We start from the raw sequence: 18687 nt of genomic DNA, 5'->3' as shown, positions 1-18687 counted from the left end.
ATACTACATACATATATTGTTTGCTCTTCCAAAATGTATGTCCTTTTTTCTTTTTCCTATTTTCTTCACCTCATGGCTGTAGTCTAGACCCTCCAGTACTATGCTGAATAGATATGGAGGGGATAAATCTACCCTTTATCTTTAAGAATATGGTGTGTCCTGCAAGCCTTTGTATATAATGTATATCAAGTTTTAAAAGGTTCCATTATTCTTAGTTTGCATAGTTTTTTATTCCAAATGGTTATTGAAGGTCTTTTGTTTTTTGCGTGTGTGTGTTGGGGGGGTGTCTTGGGGTTTGTACATTGTTTGAGGACTGGAGTTTGAACTCAGAGCTTCACGCTTGCATACTCAGTTGTTATTCTACCACTTCAGCCACACTCCAGCCTGGCTTTTTGCTGGTTATTTTGGAGGTCTTTTTTTTTTTTTTTTTCTGGTCCTGGGGCTTGAACTCTGGGCCTGGGCATTGTCTGTAAGCTTCTTTTGCTCAAGGCTAGTGCCTTACCACTTGAGCTGCCCCATCCCTTGTGGCTTTTTCTGAGTAGCTTATTGGAGATAAGAGGCTCACAGACTTTCCTGGCTGGGCTGGCTTTTGAACTGCGAGTCTCCAGTCTCAGCCTCCTGAGTAGCTAGGATTTTAGATGTAAGCCACTCATGCCTGGCTTGGAGATGGATCTATTTATTTATTTATTTCCTAGGCTGGCTCCAAACTGCAGTTCTCTGCATCTCTGTATCACAGATATGAACCACTTGAGCCCAGCTGGTTATTAAATTTTGTGGCATGTTTTTCCTCATCTTTTTTGATGATCTTGAAGTTTTCTCCTTTAATCTGACAGTGTATTGGATGCTATTTATATAAGTTCTAATTTAAATTAGGCATTGTGTTTTGGAGATATGCCCATCTTGGTGTGTTATGTAAATACAGTGCAAGGTTTGGCTTGCTGCATGTATATGCATGCACTGAGGAGAGATTGGCCAGTACTTTTTCATTCTTGTGCTGTCTTTTCCTGGGTTTGTGATTAAAGTTATACGAGCCTGATGAGTCGGGAGTATTCCTTTTTCTCTTTTGTTTGAAATAGTTTATGTAAGCTGGAAATTATCTGTTCCTTGGATCTTTGATAAAATTCACACCTGTAATCCTAGCTACTCTGGAGGTTGAGATCTGAGGATGGCTGTTCAAAGCTAGCCCAGGCAGGAAAGTCCATGAGATTCATCTCCAATTAACCAAAGTGGCACTATGGCTCAAGTGGAGTTCAAGCCCCACAATTGACAAAAATAAAAAAAGGTATCTTGGATCTGGGCACTGTGGCTCATGCATACACTTCTAGCTACCCTGGAGGCAGAGATCGGTGAGAGGAGGGAAGGTTTGAGGGCAACTGGTGCAAAAAGTTTGCCCCATCTCAACCAGTAACAAGCTGGTTTGATGGTACATGCCTATCTCAGCTACTTGAGAAGCATAAGTAGGAAGATTGTGAACCAGGCCAGCCTGGACATAAATATGGGACCCTACTCAAAATATAACCGAAACACAAAGGGCTAGAGGCATGGCTCAAGCAGTAGTAGATTGTTTGCCCAGCATGTACAAGGCCTTGAGTTCACATCCCATTACCATCAAAAAAAGTTTGGGTTCTTGACTAAAAAGTTTTAACTGATAGAGGACTATCCGTTTGTCCTTCTTTTCTGAGTCAGTTTTGATGGGTTTGTTTTTCTAGAAATACACTCAGTTCATCTAAATGAATGGAATAAGGTTGTTTTTATTTACTCTGATCTGATCTCCACAGTGTCTGAAATTGTCTTAGTTTATTTTTGTAGTATTTCTACTTTTCTTGTTTTGCTATGCTTGTTTTTACATCAGTTTTGCAAGAGTAAACTTGTTTACCAATATTTTGCTCTCTTGATCCTGGCTGGTCTTGTGTTGGTTACCTTTGATTTAGCATTTGTTTTTGTCTGTGTCATTGGATTCCATCTCCATATTGGGTTTGTTCTGTTACTTCCCTCATAGCTTCTTAGGTAGATACTTATTACCACATTGCCATTGCACCTGTCTTCATTAAAAAACATGAATTTCCCCCAAGTGGCTGCTTTGTGATTTCACTGGTTTTAAAATGTGCTGTTTTCATTAGCATTCCCATTCCAAATAATTTTCAGATTTTGCTCATGAAATGTTTAAAAGTATGTTTCTCCATTCCAAATATATGGATTTGGGCAGTAGTATTTGTTGTTGTTTGTTTTATGTTGGTCCTGGAGCTTGAACTCAGAGCTTTTTTGCTCCAGGTTAGCACTCTACCACTTGAGCCACAGCTTACTTGAGGATTTTTGCTGGTTCATTAGAGGTAAAAATCGCACAGACTTTCCTGCCCCGGCTTGCTTCAAACTGTGATCCTCAGATATTAGCCACCTGAGTAGATAGAATTACAGGTATGAGCCACTAGTGCCCAGCTGGCAGTAATGTTTTTAATTGTTGATTTGTAACTTCATTACATTTCTTTCAAAGAATGATACTATTATTTTGAAACCACTAAAGATTAATTTTGTATCCACTATGTAATCAGTTCTCATAAATTTTCAATTTTATTCCTCAATAAAGTAGAAAAAATGCTGGGGTTTGAACTTAGGGCCTCGTGCTTGCAAGAGGGGCTCTCTGTCACGTGAGCCACACTGCCAGTGTTAGGTATTTTCTATTAGCCTTCTGTTTGTCCTCACTGGTGTGTGTGTGTGTGTGTGTGTGTGTGTGTGTGTGTGTGTGTGTGTGTGTGTGTGTGTGTGTGTGTGTGTGTGACGTCAGTTTTGAGTGGAGAGATGTATGGACATCTCCTGCTGTGCTGACAGTCCTGTCAATTTCTTCCTGTAGAACTGTCAGTTCTTACTTTCTGTGTAAAGGCATGTCATTTGGTGTTAACAGTTTGTAATTGTTATAAATTGTTAGGATACTTCTATCTCCTGGTAAGTTAACATTTTTCATTAGGTAGCAATCTATTTTTATCACTTACAAAGCCTTTTGCTTTACAGTTTGTTCTGTTTAATCTGATAGTGAGTAGCATAGCTACCCAAGGTATTTTTTAATTTGCCTTGCTTATATTCTTCTGATCTTTGCAGGGTTTAATTTTTATCAACTTTTTTTTTGTTTAGTAAACTTTTTACTTTACCAGGGTTTGAATTTGGGGTCTCCTGCCCACTAAAGCAAGTGCTCTGCATTGAGCCATGCCTTCTGTCCTCTCTTCGGCTTTGGTTATTGTTTCAAATAAGGTCTCCTTTTCATCCAGGGCTGTCCTCAGAGAAGCCTTCCATCTGAAGTAGCTGAGGCATCCCTCACCACCCTCCTCTTTGGCCTTTCTGAAAGCTTAGCAAAGCCCCATTTGTCTTTTCCTGCCTTTGCTGTGGGTATTGGAGGGTAGACACCGTGTTCTGGCTCCCAGTCAGTTTTTCAGTGGTCAGTAAAGCATTTTTGCCATCAGTATTTAGTCAGCATCAGTTTTTGCCTTCCATGGTCATAGCTATACTTCTTCCATACTTTACTCCTTTTTCCACCATTCTTAGTTTATTGAACAAACTGAGAGCTCCTGGTCAGACTAAGAGAAGCAAATACTTCTAAGGTGTGTGTGTGTGTGTCTGTCTGTCTGTCTGTCTGTCTCTTCTCTCCCTCCTCCCCCACTCCCACTAGGGTTTGAAATCAGGACTTTATGCTCCCTAGGATGTGACATCACTGAACCACACTTCCAGCCATGTTTCTCTATCTTTTTAGGATAGATTCTCACTTCCCACCTGGGTCTGTGTCTGAACTGCAGGCCTTGAAGCTTCCTGTCATTGCTTTGATCACAGGTGTGTAACACCATGATCTTCCCGTTCTCAGCCTTCCAAGTAGCTACGACGACAGGCATAAGCCACAGTGCCTGACTTCATTCTCTTCTTAAGCCAGGATCCACAAAGCCAAGTCCTGTTTTCACTTTTGCAAGGCTGGGGTCAGAACATTGTCCCCTGCCTCTAGAACTGAGCAAAGCCATATAAACATCATGGTTCAGAGTTGAGATCTGGGGCTTAGTGGCAGCTTCAGATACCTGCTGCCTGTGTGTCCTTGGACAGCCATTTGAACTCCTTCTCACTTCAACTATCCCTAAAATAGGAGAGAATTGACAAGATTAGGTGGCCTGATCTGTGCAGGGCATTTTGGACGTGTTAACCCAGAACTCATTGTCAGTAAATGTCTGCTAAGATGAAAGCTATGTTGAAGTGATGCTTATTGAACTGAGGCAGGCAGTCCATAGAAATAACTATTATTCATCAAGTACATACTGTATGCCAGGCATTGGGCAAAGAGCTTTATGAACATTATCTCTCTTCGTCTCACAGGCTGCCTATGAATTTGGGTTATGTCCTCATTGCAGCTTGGAGAGATCAAGTAATCCAGGGCTGTTTGACATCAGAGCCTGAAGTCTTGGCTGCCTTGCTGTGGTCACCCAGGCATCTGGTGTCTTCCAGAACTTGCAGCCCCCTGATGACTCTGCATGTTCTGTGGATGAGCATCCAACCCAATGTCTACAAGCTTCTGGTCCAGTTGGGGAAATAAGACAAAATATGCAGAGGGCAGAGTCAGAGAACTTCTGAGTGGCCCTAGCCCCTTATCAGTGAGTTGTTAAGGATATGGTAATAAGAAAGACACAGAAGGGGGGAATATCAGGCTGGAGCAGGGACCTGAAGGTGATGGGATCTGACCTGGCACATAGATAAAAGGAAGTAGACTTAGCAGGGGCTCCACTGAAGCAAATCTCAAGTCAGAACTGACTGTCAGGTGGTGGCTATGTGTTGGGCCCATAGGGTGCTCAGGAATGGAGAGATGAAACTAGATCTGCAAGTACAAAGTTGCAGGCTAGAGGCCTTTGGGTCACACTTAGCTCCCAGTAAGTTTAGAAAAACTTAAATTTAGTTGTCAGCACTTAAAAATTGGAAGAGTTTATCAAAAAGTCTGGATTTACAGCTGCTCTTGAAATCATGGAAGTACTGGCAGTTGCTGGGCCCACATCCACACATGGCATAATTGGCTAGAGCTAGGGCCAGCTGTCCCCATTATGTAGGACAAGTGCTCTCCACTCTGTCACAGACCCCCGTCTACCCACTAGGCTCCATCTGTCTGGCTCTGCAGTCCCAGTGTTTGTGGCCTTGGCCTTGTCTTAACATAGGAGCTCTTGTACTGGACCTGGTTCCTGATACATTGCAGCCCTATGCAAATCAGAGCCTTATTTTTTTTTCTTTGCTGCTGGATTACAAGGGCCTAGCAACATGCCTAGCAGTCCTGGGCATTCAGGTCATGTGGCACCTGGGTGGCAGCAGTGACTGAGCTAGAGCAAAGTGGCTTTTGGATGCTGCCACTGCGCTTCAGGGTGTTTAGGTGAGAAACAGACCTCTCAGCCTGGTGGCTTAGTCTGAAGCTTGTTCTCAAGGCACACTGTGGCTCACCATTAGACAGCACAGAGGAGGCCTGTGGTACAGGAAACAATCTGCATACATTTGTTGAGGACCAAACTACAGCTCCAGCATTGCTACTTCCAGCTCCCTATAGGAGCATGGAGCACAGTCCGTTGTTTTCTTTCCCAGACAGCCACTAAACAATAGTAACAGAAAATGCACAAGGAAGGCAGGCTTTCAGCACAGACTTTGTCACACACAGCAGGCTAAGAGCATGACAAAGATCACAGCAGCACTCTGAGTCCTGTGTGTAAACCTAGTTACCTTTGTGTAAGGCTCTGATCTCCTTCCTAGCTGTTGATGGCAGCTCTCCACATTTAGCCTGTGTTGTTGTGTTGCTTATTTATTTATTTACTCACTCCCTTTTCTTCTGCACTAGATATTCCTCCAGGCGCCGCCACCTGAATGCACCTTGCCTTCAGGAGCAGTAGGCAAGAAGAAAGTCCTACTGCCTCTCCCTCAGGCTTCAGCTTTGGAAAATCAAAGCCAAGGCGAAGGCAGTTCTGCTGCCTGCAGCAGGGTCAGCCATAGGTGTAATGTGTCCCTCTCAGCACATCTCACTGATTTCTTGCATTCTTGAGTAAAGGAGTGAAGAGCTTCTACTTTTTCAGGAAGGTGGGGTCTGCAGCTCTGATCAAAGCCAGCTCTGTGCTCCCTGCCGACAGCACTCCCTGCTCCTTTGTGGGACTGGGTTTGCCTCTGTGGAGTGTGGTGGCTCTCGTTCCAAGCAGCAGGCATTTCAGTCATTTCAGTACTCGCCTTTGAATCAAACCATAATTAGGCTTTTGCATCCAGTTCTTGTAGGAACATGAAATGCCTGGCAGCCAACAGGTTTGGTTCTAATCACCATCGTCTCACAGTGGAGGTTTAAATTGTACTGTGTGTTCCTATATTTAGTAAAATAATCTCTCACAGCCACTCTTTCATTCTTATATTTAGTAGTCAGTAATTTTTGTCGATAGCAATTTGAGTCTGACTGGGACATATTGGCAACTCTTCAGTTCTAATTATAGACAGGCTTTTGCCTGTGATTCTGGAGGATTGAGTGAACGCAGGATTTTAGAGATGGCCAGAAATCTTATGCCATAGTCACTATAATAAAGTGTGGACTAGGTAAAATACAGCTTCAGTTTGATAGAACTAGCCTAGGAGACTTACATACATGAGTGTCTAGTCCATTGTGGGTCCCATGATGAAGGACTGGGGTCTCTGGTGGTTCTGTTAACAAGTCTTCGCTCCCAACACCTTGGCCAACTTTGATGTCATCAATTAACGTGTTACTTACCGAGGTGGCCTTAGTGCTTCTGAGCATGGCCCAGCCTGCCATCATGGGTCTATGCGTACAAAAATCAGGCCACAAATGACTCCTGTGGCTCTGCCCATCCAAGGAGCGTGGAGAGTTTCAAAGTGTGGAGAGTTTCTTACCTGCTGACACAGCTGATGAGATCAGCCAGATTCATGCATGTGGAAGCGATTTGAAACCTTCAAGGCCAAGGCCAGTGGGGAGCATTAGTACTTGGGATTTGTGACTCCCCTGTGGTGTTACCGGGAGTCACTTACATTCTCTAAGCCTCATCCAGGAGGTGCTTGCCAGTGATGAAATCTTTACAGCATGTTTTCCTAGTGGCTGAATGCTTATACAACACTTCTCAAGCTATGTTAGTTGTGGAATGCTACATTCTTGAGTCCTCAAATAGTTGTATTCAGCTTATTTATATAATACAAAATAATATCCAGCATGTATTTATAATATAAAATTCTGGCCATTTTTTTTCTTGCATTCTCCTAAGCCTGTAGGTCTTCCTTTTAAGAAACACGGTGATGTCGCTTTCCGTGCACATGGACAGTACAAGCTGGATATCAGGCTGAGACTTTGATTATAGAGTAGGAGTATAGGCAAGTGAGAATTCACGTTTCAAATTGGCCCCCAGAGTTGGATAGAAGGTATAATAAGAGGTTGTCTAGGGATGGACACTTGGTCTGGAGACTCATAATGGCCACCTGAAGAGCCAGGAGTGGATTTGTATGCCATATACTAGGTAATAAACCAGAGAGGGAAGGTGGGGAGCAATACAATAGCCAAGGGCAAAAATAAGCTAGATCCCACAGTTTAGGCCATTCGGTGTACTTGGCACCTGATGTCACCTTTTTGTGGGGCTTTCTTTAATCATGCATAGACAGCTGACGAGCCCCAGCCCTGAGTGCTCCCCGAGCACCCTTTCAGCTGTGGTTTTTCTGGCACCTGCACTCCCCTGCACACTGTGTCTTACTTAGCTGCTGTTTCTTGTGGCTTTGTCTACACAAATACAAGCTTACAGACAAAGGGTCAGAGCCTGGGTATGGGGCTTTCAGCAAATGTATTGAAGGAACAAGTAGAAGGTGCAGGCCTGTGTGCTGCTGTTCTTGTGACACTGGAGGTAGTGGCTGCTTCCACACACCACGCCACGAAAGCCTCCTTCCTGCCTTGCTCCCCTAGCCAGCTCATAATCTTAGGAAAGCCTCTGTTGATAATACTAATCCTTTTCGAGAAAAGTTTACCTCCTCCTCCTCTTTTTTTTTTTTCTTTTTTGCCAGTCCTGGGGCTTGAACTCAGTGCCTGAGCACTGTCCCTGGCTTCTTTTTGCTTAAGGCTCGCACTCAGCCAACTTGAGCCACAGCGCCACTTCTGGCCTTTTCTATATATGTAGTGCTGAGGAATCGAACCCAGGGCTTCAAGGATACGAGGCAAGCACTCTTGCCAGTAGGCCACATTCCCAGCCCCCATCTGTCTCTTCTTCATGACCTTCCCTCACCCCATTCCAAGCTCCAAACAGCTGACCTCCTCTGTGTCAGGTGGCTGGGCAGAACAGCACCTGACTCCCGCTGTTGTGTGAGTCGGGTCTATGAAAGACTGTAAACACTGAACTAGGGAACCCAGCCGCTGCTCCTAGGGGAACTTCCACAAGCTAATCAATAGAAACCTTGTTTTCATGTGTGTGTTTCTGTTTAAAGACTCCGCATTTAATAAATCCTGCAGACTCTACCTCGCAGTCATGGCCAGCAGCTCTAGACGCCTTTCTCCGGAAGCAATGTTCCAGCCTTCTTCCTCTTAGGAAAACCAGAATTGGGTCGGATTTTAAACACACACACACACACACACACACACACACACACACACACACACACACACACGTTTGGAACGCAGAGGCCAGAGCTGGAACTGGAGGCCGTCCATTCTGCTTCTCTCCCACCCTGGCTGGGGCCCTGTGCATCATATAGCTTAAAGCTTTTACCTCCTGGGAATGACACCAAAAGGCCACAAAAGCACAGTGAATACTGATGTGGAGGTTGGTTTTCAAACACATGTTAGTGAATTCTCATATATAGAATTAGCAAATAATGAGGAATTACTTTTTCTTAAGGATAGTATACTCCAGGGAGAAGAGCAGAAGTAAATGGAAGAATTTGATCATTAATATTTCTTTAAAAAAAATAGCTTGTGAAGAATGAGGATGTCAGCAGTCTTCTTACCTTCATGCTACATAAGATGGAACTCTTTCCTCTGTACTCTGGGCACCCTAAATGTTCTCATCCAGTTAGGGCTCTGGGTTATCATGGCTACTTTCTTGCCACGCAAAGAGATGACATGATCTTGTGGATCAGAAACTGCACTTTGTGGTCATCATTATGCCCACTATAACTAGCATATGATTGCTGGTCAATATTTATTTGTCCAAAGACCAACCTTGGGCCTGGGACAGGGAGCTGAAAAGCCACAGCCCAGTCTGATGGCTTCTGATACTAGCCCACAACATCATATCAAGAAAACTAAAGTTTTCAGGGCAGTGAGCAGCAAACCTGTCTAGCCTGAACTCATGTAAGGATGTAAGACTTGACAGTTATGAAGTGACAAATCATACATTTGGATTGAGAAATTCTAGTGTCATTGATGACAGGACACTGCTGGGAGTGATGGGTCATGTATGGCTTATGTCCTTTCTTTAAAAAGGAGATCAAAAGCTCAGAATTTGTAAACCCAGCCATGTCTAGATCCAGGTACAAGGATTTCAGATAAGACATGGTCCATCTATCGTAGAATTTAGGGATTTTCTTTAGAAATTTAATTTCCAGGGCTGGGTGCTGGTAGTTCATGCCTGTAATTCTAGATATGCAAGAGGTTGAGATCTGAGGATCTTGGTTCAAAGCTAGCTTGAGCAGAGAAATCCAAGACTTATTTCCACTTAATCAGAAAAAAGAAGCAGAGATATATTTCAAAATAATAGAGCTCCAGCTGGTTGCAAAGAAAGCTAAACAAGAGTGCCAGGCCCTGGGTTCAAGCCCTAGTACTGGTACACACTGGCATCTGCTGAAAGGGAGAGAAGGTTGGGGGAGGGAAAAACAAAGGAAAAAGAAATTTTTATTTCAGGGAATTGAGGTTCAGAAAATAATTAGCTAGAGTGGTTAGAGCCTCTGGCTGCCAAGAGTAAATGTAAGTGGCACAATCTATGGTGTAATTTCTAAAGAGATGACAGAGTAAGAAGTCCCAGGGTGAGTATGAAGAATGCCAGAGAAGTTTCTGTGGTTTTAAAGAGGAAGCTTGAAAAATGAAAGCATATGATTTGATTAATCTTAGCCCTTCATTATAGATTTAAGAGTATGCACTTTTAGTCTATCTACAGAGGCCTGTGTCAACAGGCACCTGGGTAGAATTCATCAAAGTGTTCACCGGAATTGCAGAAAAGTTAGATTCTAATATCTAAGTCAATCATTGTTTCACAGAGAAATGTGTTAGTAAAATACTCTCTTCTATTAAGAAGAATGAACAAAACAATGAAAGTGCCAAGAATCCAAGCAAACCAACCACAGTCAGCTGAGCTCTACCAAAAGCTTTTCCCCACAGTGTGTCTTACAGTGATAATGCACAGAGTGCCTGAAAATTTGACATGGCTGTCTTTTTCCCTCTCAAGGGGAAGTCTCCTGTGATCATGTGTAATTTCATTAGAATTATAGATATTAGGTATTAATGAACACTATGCACTTTAAAATAAATTTTTTGAAAATTAACAGTATACAAGTCAAGCAAAATTTCTCACTTTGATTAAATATTCATACAAGTAGAAGAAAGATTCTTAGTGATCCCATTTAGATTTTTTTTTTTTTTTGGCCAGTCGTGGGCCTTGGACTCAGGGCCTGAGCACTGTCCCTGGCTTCTTCCCGCTCAAGGCTAGCACTCTGCCACTTGAGCCACAGCGCCGCTTCTGGCCGTTTTCTGTATATGTGGTGCTGGGGAATCGAACCTAGGGCCTCGTGTATCCGAGGCAGGCACTCTTGCCACTAGGCTATATCCCCAGCCCCCCCATTTAGATTTTTTGTTACATAACGAAGTATTAGGTAAGCTTTTTTTTTTTTTTTTTTTTTGCCAGTCCTGGGGCTTGGACTGAGTGTCTGAGCACTGTCCCTGGCTTCTTTTTGCTCAAGGCTAGCACTCTGCCAACTTGAGCCACAGCACCACTTCTAGCCTTTTCTATATATGTGGTGCTGAGGAATTGAATCTAGGGCTTCATGTGTTCGAGGTAAGCACTCTTGCCACTAGGCCATATTCCTAGCCCATAACAAAGCATTAGAAACATGCAAACTATTGAGGCAAAAATAAATTCTTTAGTTTGGAAAGTATTAAGGTTGGTCTGTGGATCCATGTTCTAGGAGAAAATGTCTTTTCTAATGACAGCTGAAATGACCCACAGGCAGTGCTTTGAGCTGTGTGCTTGTGCAAAGAAATTTAGCCTTTTATCTGCACATGTAAGGAGCTGGCTAAGCGATCTTTCTCTGGGAAGTTTGGGGACTTGCGTTGGTTTGGAAGAACATGGCTTGTCATTTAAAAAGCACTTTGAGATGATGGGTAAACCGTTAGAAGTCACAACAGTTTGCCCAGGGAAAGTTGAGGCTGTCCCCGGGCCCCACCGTACTTCCCACACTATACACTTGGCTCTACCCTCTCTTCCTGAACCAGCCTCCAGATGCCTGAGGATTCCAAGACTCCCAGTATGGGAGGATGTTTTTTCAGTCAATTTTTGCTGAAGTCTGTACAAGTTATAAGTATATGAGTAGTTAGCCTTCATACAGCGAGATAGATACTAGGAACCCACCCAGCCCAGAGTTGTAAGACACCCAGCCATCTCTTCCTGCGTGCACTCAACACTACTCCATGACCTGATCCTGATTTGTCACTCACAGTTGATTCTGCCTGCTTTTGAACTTTGTGTAACTAAAATGATAAATATTGTTGGTATATTTCCAGATGTGGTTTCGCTTATTCAGCATTACTTAAGGAGCATTCTGACTCTAGTTTCAATTCCTAAAGATCTCCATAGGGCACTTTCACAAAACCTGACAAGATGGTGTGAGAGCGAGACAGCAGAGCCCATCTGGTTATGTAGCTGCTTAAGAGGCATAAGTAGGGATTCTGGGGAGAGTTGAGTGCTGAGGAGATTTCAGGTGGGCATGTTTCTGAGCACTCTCGGCCTTTGCCCAGTGGTCCTAAGGCATAATCATCAGGACTTCCTGACCACTCCTTGTCAACTCCCTGCCAACCAGGACAGAAGGCATTGGACTAGCACCCCTACCCCGGTGCATGTGACTTGATCACAGCTGTAGAGACACACTGTTCCCCAAAAAAGATTCCATTCACAGGTTCCAGGAGTGAGGAGGAGTCAGCCTATCTTTGTGAGGGACACAGCTCAATCCACTCCTCTGCTCTTTTTTTTGGATCTGTCCTGCACCGTAGCAGATCTATAGTACTAAACCTAGTTAACATTTATTATTTTTATTTTAATTTTCTGTTTAAGGACCAAAGCCTATTATAAATTTTAAAAGAAAAATGGTGGTAAGGTTAGGTGTGGTAGACTCATACCTGAAATCCCAGCTATTGAAGAGGCAGAGAATGGGAGGATTGAGGTTCAAGGCCGGCCTAGGCAAACAGGGTAGATGCTATCACAACCAACAAGCTGGGCATGTTCCCAGCTACATCGGAGGCAGAGATAGGAGGACCAAAGCCCAAGGCCAGCCCTAGACCAAAGCCTGGAGGCTGCCATGAAGGTAGTAGAGGTGGTATGGAAGCTGTGCTTGAAACACACTGGCCAAGAGGCTCTGAAGCACGGAATTCAATAACAATTGAAAACTTGACAATAATATTAAAATTAGGAGAAAGTCCTTCATTTGGATAACAGAAGGTTGATTTGAGCATCTATATGCTGAGAAACCCTTTAAAAAATTGACGATGCCTTAGTTACTGTAAAAAATAGTTTGTGAACATTCTGCAAAGACCAACATAAAGTGATGGTGCTGTAAACAGAATTCTGTTAGAGCCGTGATTAATACAATTTGTATTTGATTCATTCTTTATCTTTAGAATCCATGTATACAAGCAGTTAAACCTGTATATTATTAAAGTTGTTAAATATTTCATCACTCTACTTCCTAGTTTGCGGTTTCAAGATGAAGGGTAAACCTTCCATCACTGCTTGCTATTACATTTGAGTCCCTGGTTTAAGCTGATTAAAAGGTCTTTTTCTGGTCATAGTTATTGTCCATTTCTACAATGTATTGTATAAATGTCCCTTTGAAATTCTTGTCCTTCCCAGAACCCCTGAATCTGACGTTATTTGGAAGTAGGTTCTTTGCAGATATAATTAGTTGAGATGAAAAGAAGAGTGAACCCTTAATCCAACACAATTAATGTTCTCCAAAGAAGCCACACAGGGGAAATGGTCATCTGAAGTCACAGGCACACAGGCTCCACATCCTGTGATGGCGGGCACGGCGGGGAGCCTTGTGTCTGTGAGTGAAGGAACGCCAGTGGTTACAAGCCACATGGGTGGGACAGGAAAGACATGGAATGCATTCACTCCTGCCAGCACCTTCATTTGGACTCGAGGCCACTTTGTGGTTGTCAGCTATGGAAGCAATAGGCAGTGAATACCAGGGTTTTATGACCTATCTGTCCGTAGGTGACATGCTGTATCTTCTTGTCTGTGTCTACATCGAGGATGCCCGTCCCATTGGCAATTGAATCAGAAGTCATTGCATTGGCCCAAATTAAGTATGGCTTGAGTCATGTGCAGTCTTCTCTGTGTTAAATTAGCAGCTGCTTTTTCAAAGGGATTGGATGTTTCTGTTCCTGACCAAACTGGAAGTGGTTTGGGCTACTACAGAACAACAGCTGGCATTTCTGAGTTTATCTGTACATCAGTTGGTATTTACTTTTTATGGCAGCTCTCAGATGCCAGCTAGGAATCTTACAGTAACTTCTACTTCATAACCTTTTAGATTAGGTATAGAAATTCATTTGGAGAAGAGGGGCTGAAGTTGGGAGTTTTCAGTAGGCAGAAATAACGATAAGACATTGTCATCAATGCCCTTTAAAAAGAATTTCTGCATGGCCCCAAATAGAATAGACACCGAGACTGTAAGCATTAGAATTGAGGGGCAAATGGAAAATGGGGTGTATTGGCCATTCTGCTGTCCCATATGAGCAGGCCTTGGATTGTCTTCTGACATCAGCGTGGCTTGCCTGGCAGGCCACTGGGTTTGGGCAGAAGAAACAAAACCTAGTCATTTACCAGAGGTTGTGGTAAGCAGTTATTGCAGGAAGCGGTGGAGAAGTTGGTTGGTGGTTGAAGATGAAACTCTATAGTGAGAAACAGGATGCTTGCTTTCCGTTTATGCCCGGGGTCACCAGTGTGAAGTTAGTGAGGAAATTTCCTCTCAGCGTGGCTCTGGCAGAGGCCTGTACTATGCTTTCCCGACAGTTACATTTGCTCTAATTTGTCAGCATTCATTGTTTTTAAATCTTCCCAGTAGGGCTTTATGCCACAGATGTGGAAAGAATGAAAACTTTTCTTAAAGGTTATATGATAGGATTAAGTTTACAGTAACTTTCTAAGAATTATAGAGTATAACTTTATTAAAATATGACATAAGTGTTATCGTGTCTCTTTTAGATATTGAATCTCTTCACTCTAGTAAGTACATTCTTCACAGTTGAGGTTCTCCTCGTGTAGATGTAGATGTAAGATAACACTGCAACCATGTACCATACCTCCACATAGCTTTTCATGGTCTACCAGAATGGTGTTTGTGAGAGTCTGGATGTCTAATAATGCCACTTGACAACATTTTTCACATGGACTGGCCATGTTCATTTGGAACATATCAGAAAAAACCTACTACTTACCTTAAAGAAGCTGACTGGCAGCACCATTATGACAGCATAAGTTCTAGAATGCACAGAGAGTGGCAGATTAGAATGGACTATCCTGTGGCTGAAAGAACAAAATGGCTGATCTGTCATGGTTTAATTTTTTCCCAAAAGGAATACTTCCTTTTTTTTGTTATGTATATAAACCCAACTTTTGTTCTACACCAATTTTAGTTTGGGATGTTAATCTATGTGAGAGAATTTAGAATTCTGCTTTTATAGACTTATAGTTTATACCAGAACTGTAATGTTAATCAGGAAAGTAGTCAGCTTGGGCAAAAAAAGGGGGGGGTAATAAAAAAAAATAGCAATAAATCAGCTTGATGAAGATCAAAACTGAATATGTACTTACTTTTTAAAAAAAAACAAATATATATTTTAACAATGTAATGTTAGGGTAAGGAACAGCTTTTGCCTGAAAGATAGAAACTCATCTGGATGGTTTCAGGCATGATTGCTGTTTGTATCACGTGACTCTTCCTCGCCCCTTTCCTGACAGTGGGCGGGTATTAACTAGTCTGGCCCTTGTGGGGTGCTGTCTGAAAAGAGCCAGGAGTAAGAGTAGGAACTTGCAGCATCTACATTTATACAATCATAAAAGACACTTAGGGTATAACATTGTGTGTATTAGACAATAACATTTCCAAATAGTTTCCACTTGGGAATCGATAAATCTAACATTCACAAAAGGATATCTTTCCCTCCCCTACCCCATTTCCTTGTGGATTTAGGCACTGAGCCCAGGGCCTTGCACATGTCGAACAAGTGCTTTCCCACTGAGCTATACCCAGCCCAATATTAACAGAAGTAATTCAGATTTTTCCTTCTTTCTAAACCTTGTAGTTAAAGCTGAGGTGTACTTCCTTTAATGTGGCTAAGCTAGAGGTGCTAGACATGCTTCCTTTGGAGGATGCTGGACATTGCGTCCATCAGAATTTACACATTTGGAAGATGCTAAGTAGAACTCAAACTGGGAAAGACCAATGAATGTGGTCTTAAGGAACAGAACTTTACAGAGCCTAAGTGTTGCCAGGAGGCTCTGCTATGTAGGAAAGCTGGATATTGGGGTTTGGGTTTTCCTTGTGGCTGGGATGTGGCCCTTGCAGCCATGTTAACTCCTCGAGCCTCCATTTGCTCACCTATGGAGGAAAAACAGTGGAACTGAGTCAGCAGATGGTTGATGGGAACCAGTGCAGCGATGTTTGTGGCACATTAGGTCAATCAGCTTTGTTACCATAACGAAGTACCTGAGACAGTCACTTACAGGAGGAAAGGTTTATTTTAGCTCCTAGTTTCAGAGGCTTTAGTCCATGGTTGTCCTGATATTTTGGACCGAACATCATTGTGAGAGCATGTGGCTGGAAAGGCCTGTGTACTTCACAGAACCTAGAAACCAAAAAGAAAGAGGAAGGGAGTGATGGAGGAAGCCCAGGATTCCACAATCCCCTTCAAGGGCATGCCCTCCCCTCCCCTCCCCCCCCCATGACCTAACTGGGTCCCACCTAAAAGGTCCCTCCACCTGCGGTGCCAGATGCCAGTGACACTGGCTGGGACCAAGCCATCAACATATGGGCCTTTGGGGGACATTTGAGATCCACTAAAAATTCTTACCAGGGTCCTGGTGGCTCACACCTGTAATCCCAGCTGCTCACGAGGATCTGAGGATCACAGTTTGAAGCTGGCCTAGACAGGGAAGTCCATGAGACTCTTATTTCCAATAAGCCTCCAGAAAACTGGAAATGGTGCTGTGACTCAGAGTGGTCAATGTGCTGGCCTTGAGCAAAAGAGCTCAGGGACAGCGTCCAGGCCCTGAGTTCAAGCCCAAGTACTGGAACAAAAATGAAAAAAAGAAAGTGACTGTCCCTTCACAGCCTTAGAAATGGGCCACTGTCTCAATATATAATGGATTTGTGTTTACGAGCCACTTGTATTTTCTCGTGAGGATTGTCTGTGTGTCCACCCATTGTCATGTTAGATTGTTGTATCCACTTTTAAGAACTCTGTTAGGGGAATTAGGGCCTGGTCATGTTATGAGCTGCAAAGATTTTCTGTGCTTTACATCAGCCTTTTGGCGTAGCTGATGGGGCAGAGTAGGGTGTTTGTGCCTTGTTTCTTTTTCTTTTTTTTTTTTAGCCACGAAGGAACTGGTTTTTATTTCCTTAAATTTATCAAGCTTCCCTTTTGTGGCTTCTGTATTTTGAGTCATGATTAGGAAAGCCTTCCTTATTCCAAGACCATAAAGCCTTCCTGCATTGTCCATAATGCTTTATGTAGTCCCATCTCCTTTTTCACATACGTCTTCCCTGTTTGCCGTGTATTCCGGCACGCGTGGGGATTCCATCTGGGCCTTGTTTTAAGCTCTAGGCCCTGTTCTTCCCAGGCGAATCAATGAATGGTCCTAATATCCCTTCTTAAATTGTCCAGGTCCAAAAGGTTGAGCACTCTTGCGGAAGCCTTGAAAGAAGTCTCCCTCACGAAGGCCCAGCTGGGGTTAGAGCTGGAGGAGCTGGAGGCAGCAGCGCTTCTCGTCCAGGAGGAAGAAACTTCCGGAAAGGCGGGCAGATCAAGTCCCGGCCCCTGCGAGAGCAGCGAAGACTCCACGGAGGAATCGGAGACAGAAGACTCGTCGGAGGCGGAAGAATCAGACAGCTCCACATGCTCAGATGGCAAGGACGGGGCTTTAGCGGGAGACGGGCCACACCCGGGCCTGATGGAGCCTATCATTTCCTTGCAAGGCTCCTCCCTGGAGCGGGGCCTGAGTGCCCTGCTTCTCAGTGATGGTGAGGCCCCCGAAAACACAGACCCACAGGAGGCAGTCATCAGCCAGGGCCTCCCACTAGCCAGCTCTGGGGCCCCCGGGGGGCACAGACCCCTGATTCAGGAGCTTGGGGATCAGCTGAGCACCACCCTTCAGATTTCCACAGCCCAGGACAGTACAGCAGAGTGTGGGACAGAGGTGGGGACAGGTGACCAGTGAGGGACCCGTGTGGGCTTGTCACCGTGGGCAGATGTGGTTCACATGTATCCAATGTTGGTTTTCAATGAGCTACTCTTACTTTACTCATACCTTGGGTTTCTTGTTGTATCTTGAAAAATAAAGTTCTAGAGAACTTTATTCTGGAGTGCTAAGCAGAGCTCCGTGCTAGCTTTTAGCTCTTCAGAGATGTATTGAACATATGAGAAAGTAGTCATATTTGAGGTGTGAGGAGTGTTTATATATGAGTATACCAGGTAAAGCATCATCATAACCTAGGTCATGACCTTGCCTGTCATATGGGGGGGTGGCTTTGTTATCTGCCCCTCCCTTCTGGCAAATGCCATCCACTTTCACACGTGGGGTTGCTGCTGATCTTCTTTGTGTTCAGTACAATGGCTTACAGTTCCCAGACCGTGTATAAATCAAATCTTACAATATGTGTTATTGTTTTGGGTCAATATTTCACTCCAAGTAGTTATTTTGAGATTGATCCTGGTGGTAACAGCCTTCTGTGTGTGTGTGTGTGTGTGTGTGTGTGTGTGTTGTTTTCACTGCTCTGTACTATTTCGTTGAACACACCTACTGTAATCACCTACTAGTGGGCATCTGAGTTGTTTCCAGTTTTGCACTGTTGCAAATAAAGCTGCTTTGAGCATTTGCGTACACGTCTTTGTTGGACATATGCTTTCATTTCCCTTCAGTAAATATCTGGAAGTGGCTCTGTGAGCCGTATGGTAGGTATACATATAAGGTTTTAAAAAGCTGCAGATCTGTTTTCCCGTGGCTTGGCTGTACTGGGTTACACCCGGCAGCGCGGACGACGGCCCAGGGGCTAATCACTGGGTATGGTCAGTCTTCTCATCCTCACCATGCCAACAGGTGTGCATGGGTATCTCTTTGTGGTTTTAATTTGCATTTTCCTAAGCCTGACAGGGTTGAACGTCTTTTCATATGCCTATCTGTCATCATGTGTCTTTTTGAAGTGTCTGTTCACATCTTCTGCCAATTTTTTTAGACT

General features: G+C 43.7%; 1 protein-coding gene across 1 annotated transcript in view; it reads left to right on the top strand.

Annotated features, from left to right (window-relative positions):
* Nucleotides 1–18334, top strand: part of Shq1 (SHQ1, H/ACA ribonucleoprotein assembly factor) — an 81371-nt gene extending 63037 nt beyond the window's left edge. Inside the window, exon 11 of the mRNA XM_048356164.1 lies at nucleotides 17117–18334. Coding sequence (XP_048212121.1) covers nucleotides 17117–17669 — 553 coding nt within the window. The 3' untranslated portion in view covers nucleotides 17670–18334. The remainder of the gene's footprint in view (nucleotides 1–17116) is intronic.
* Nucleotides 18335–18687: the final 353 nt, after the last annotated feature.

This window comes from Perognathus longimembris, chromosome 10 (genome assembly GCF_023159225.1).
Source record: "Perognathus longimembris pacificus isolate PPM17 chromosome 10, ASM2315922v1, whole genome shotgun sequence".
NCBI lineage: Eukaryota > Metazoa > Chordata > Mammalia > Rodentia > Heteromyidae > Perognathus > Perognathus longimembris.
The sequence above is the reverse complement of the archived record's forward strand: the minus strand, read 5'-3'. Positions and strand labels throughout refer to the sequence as shown.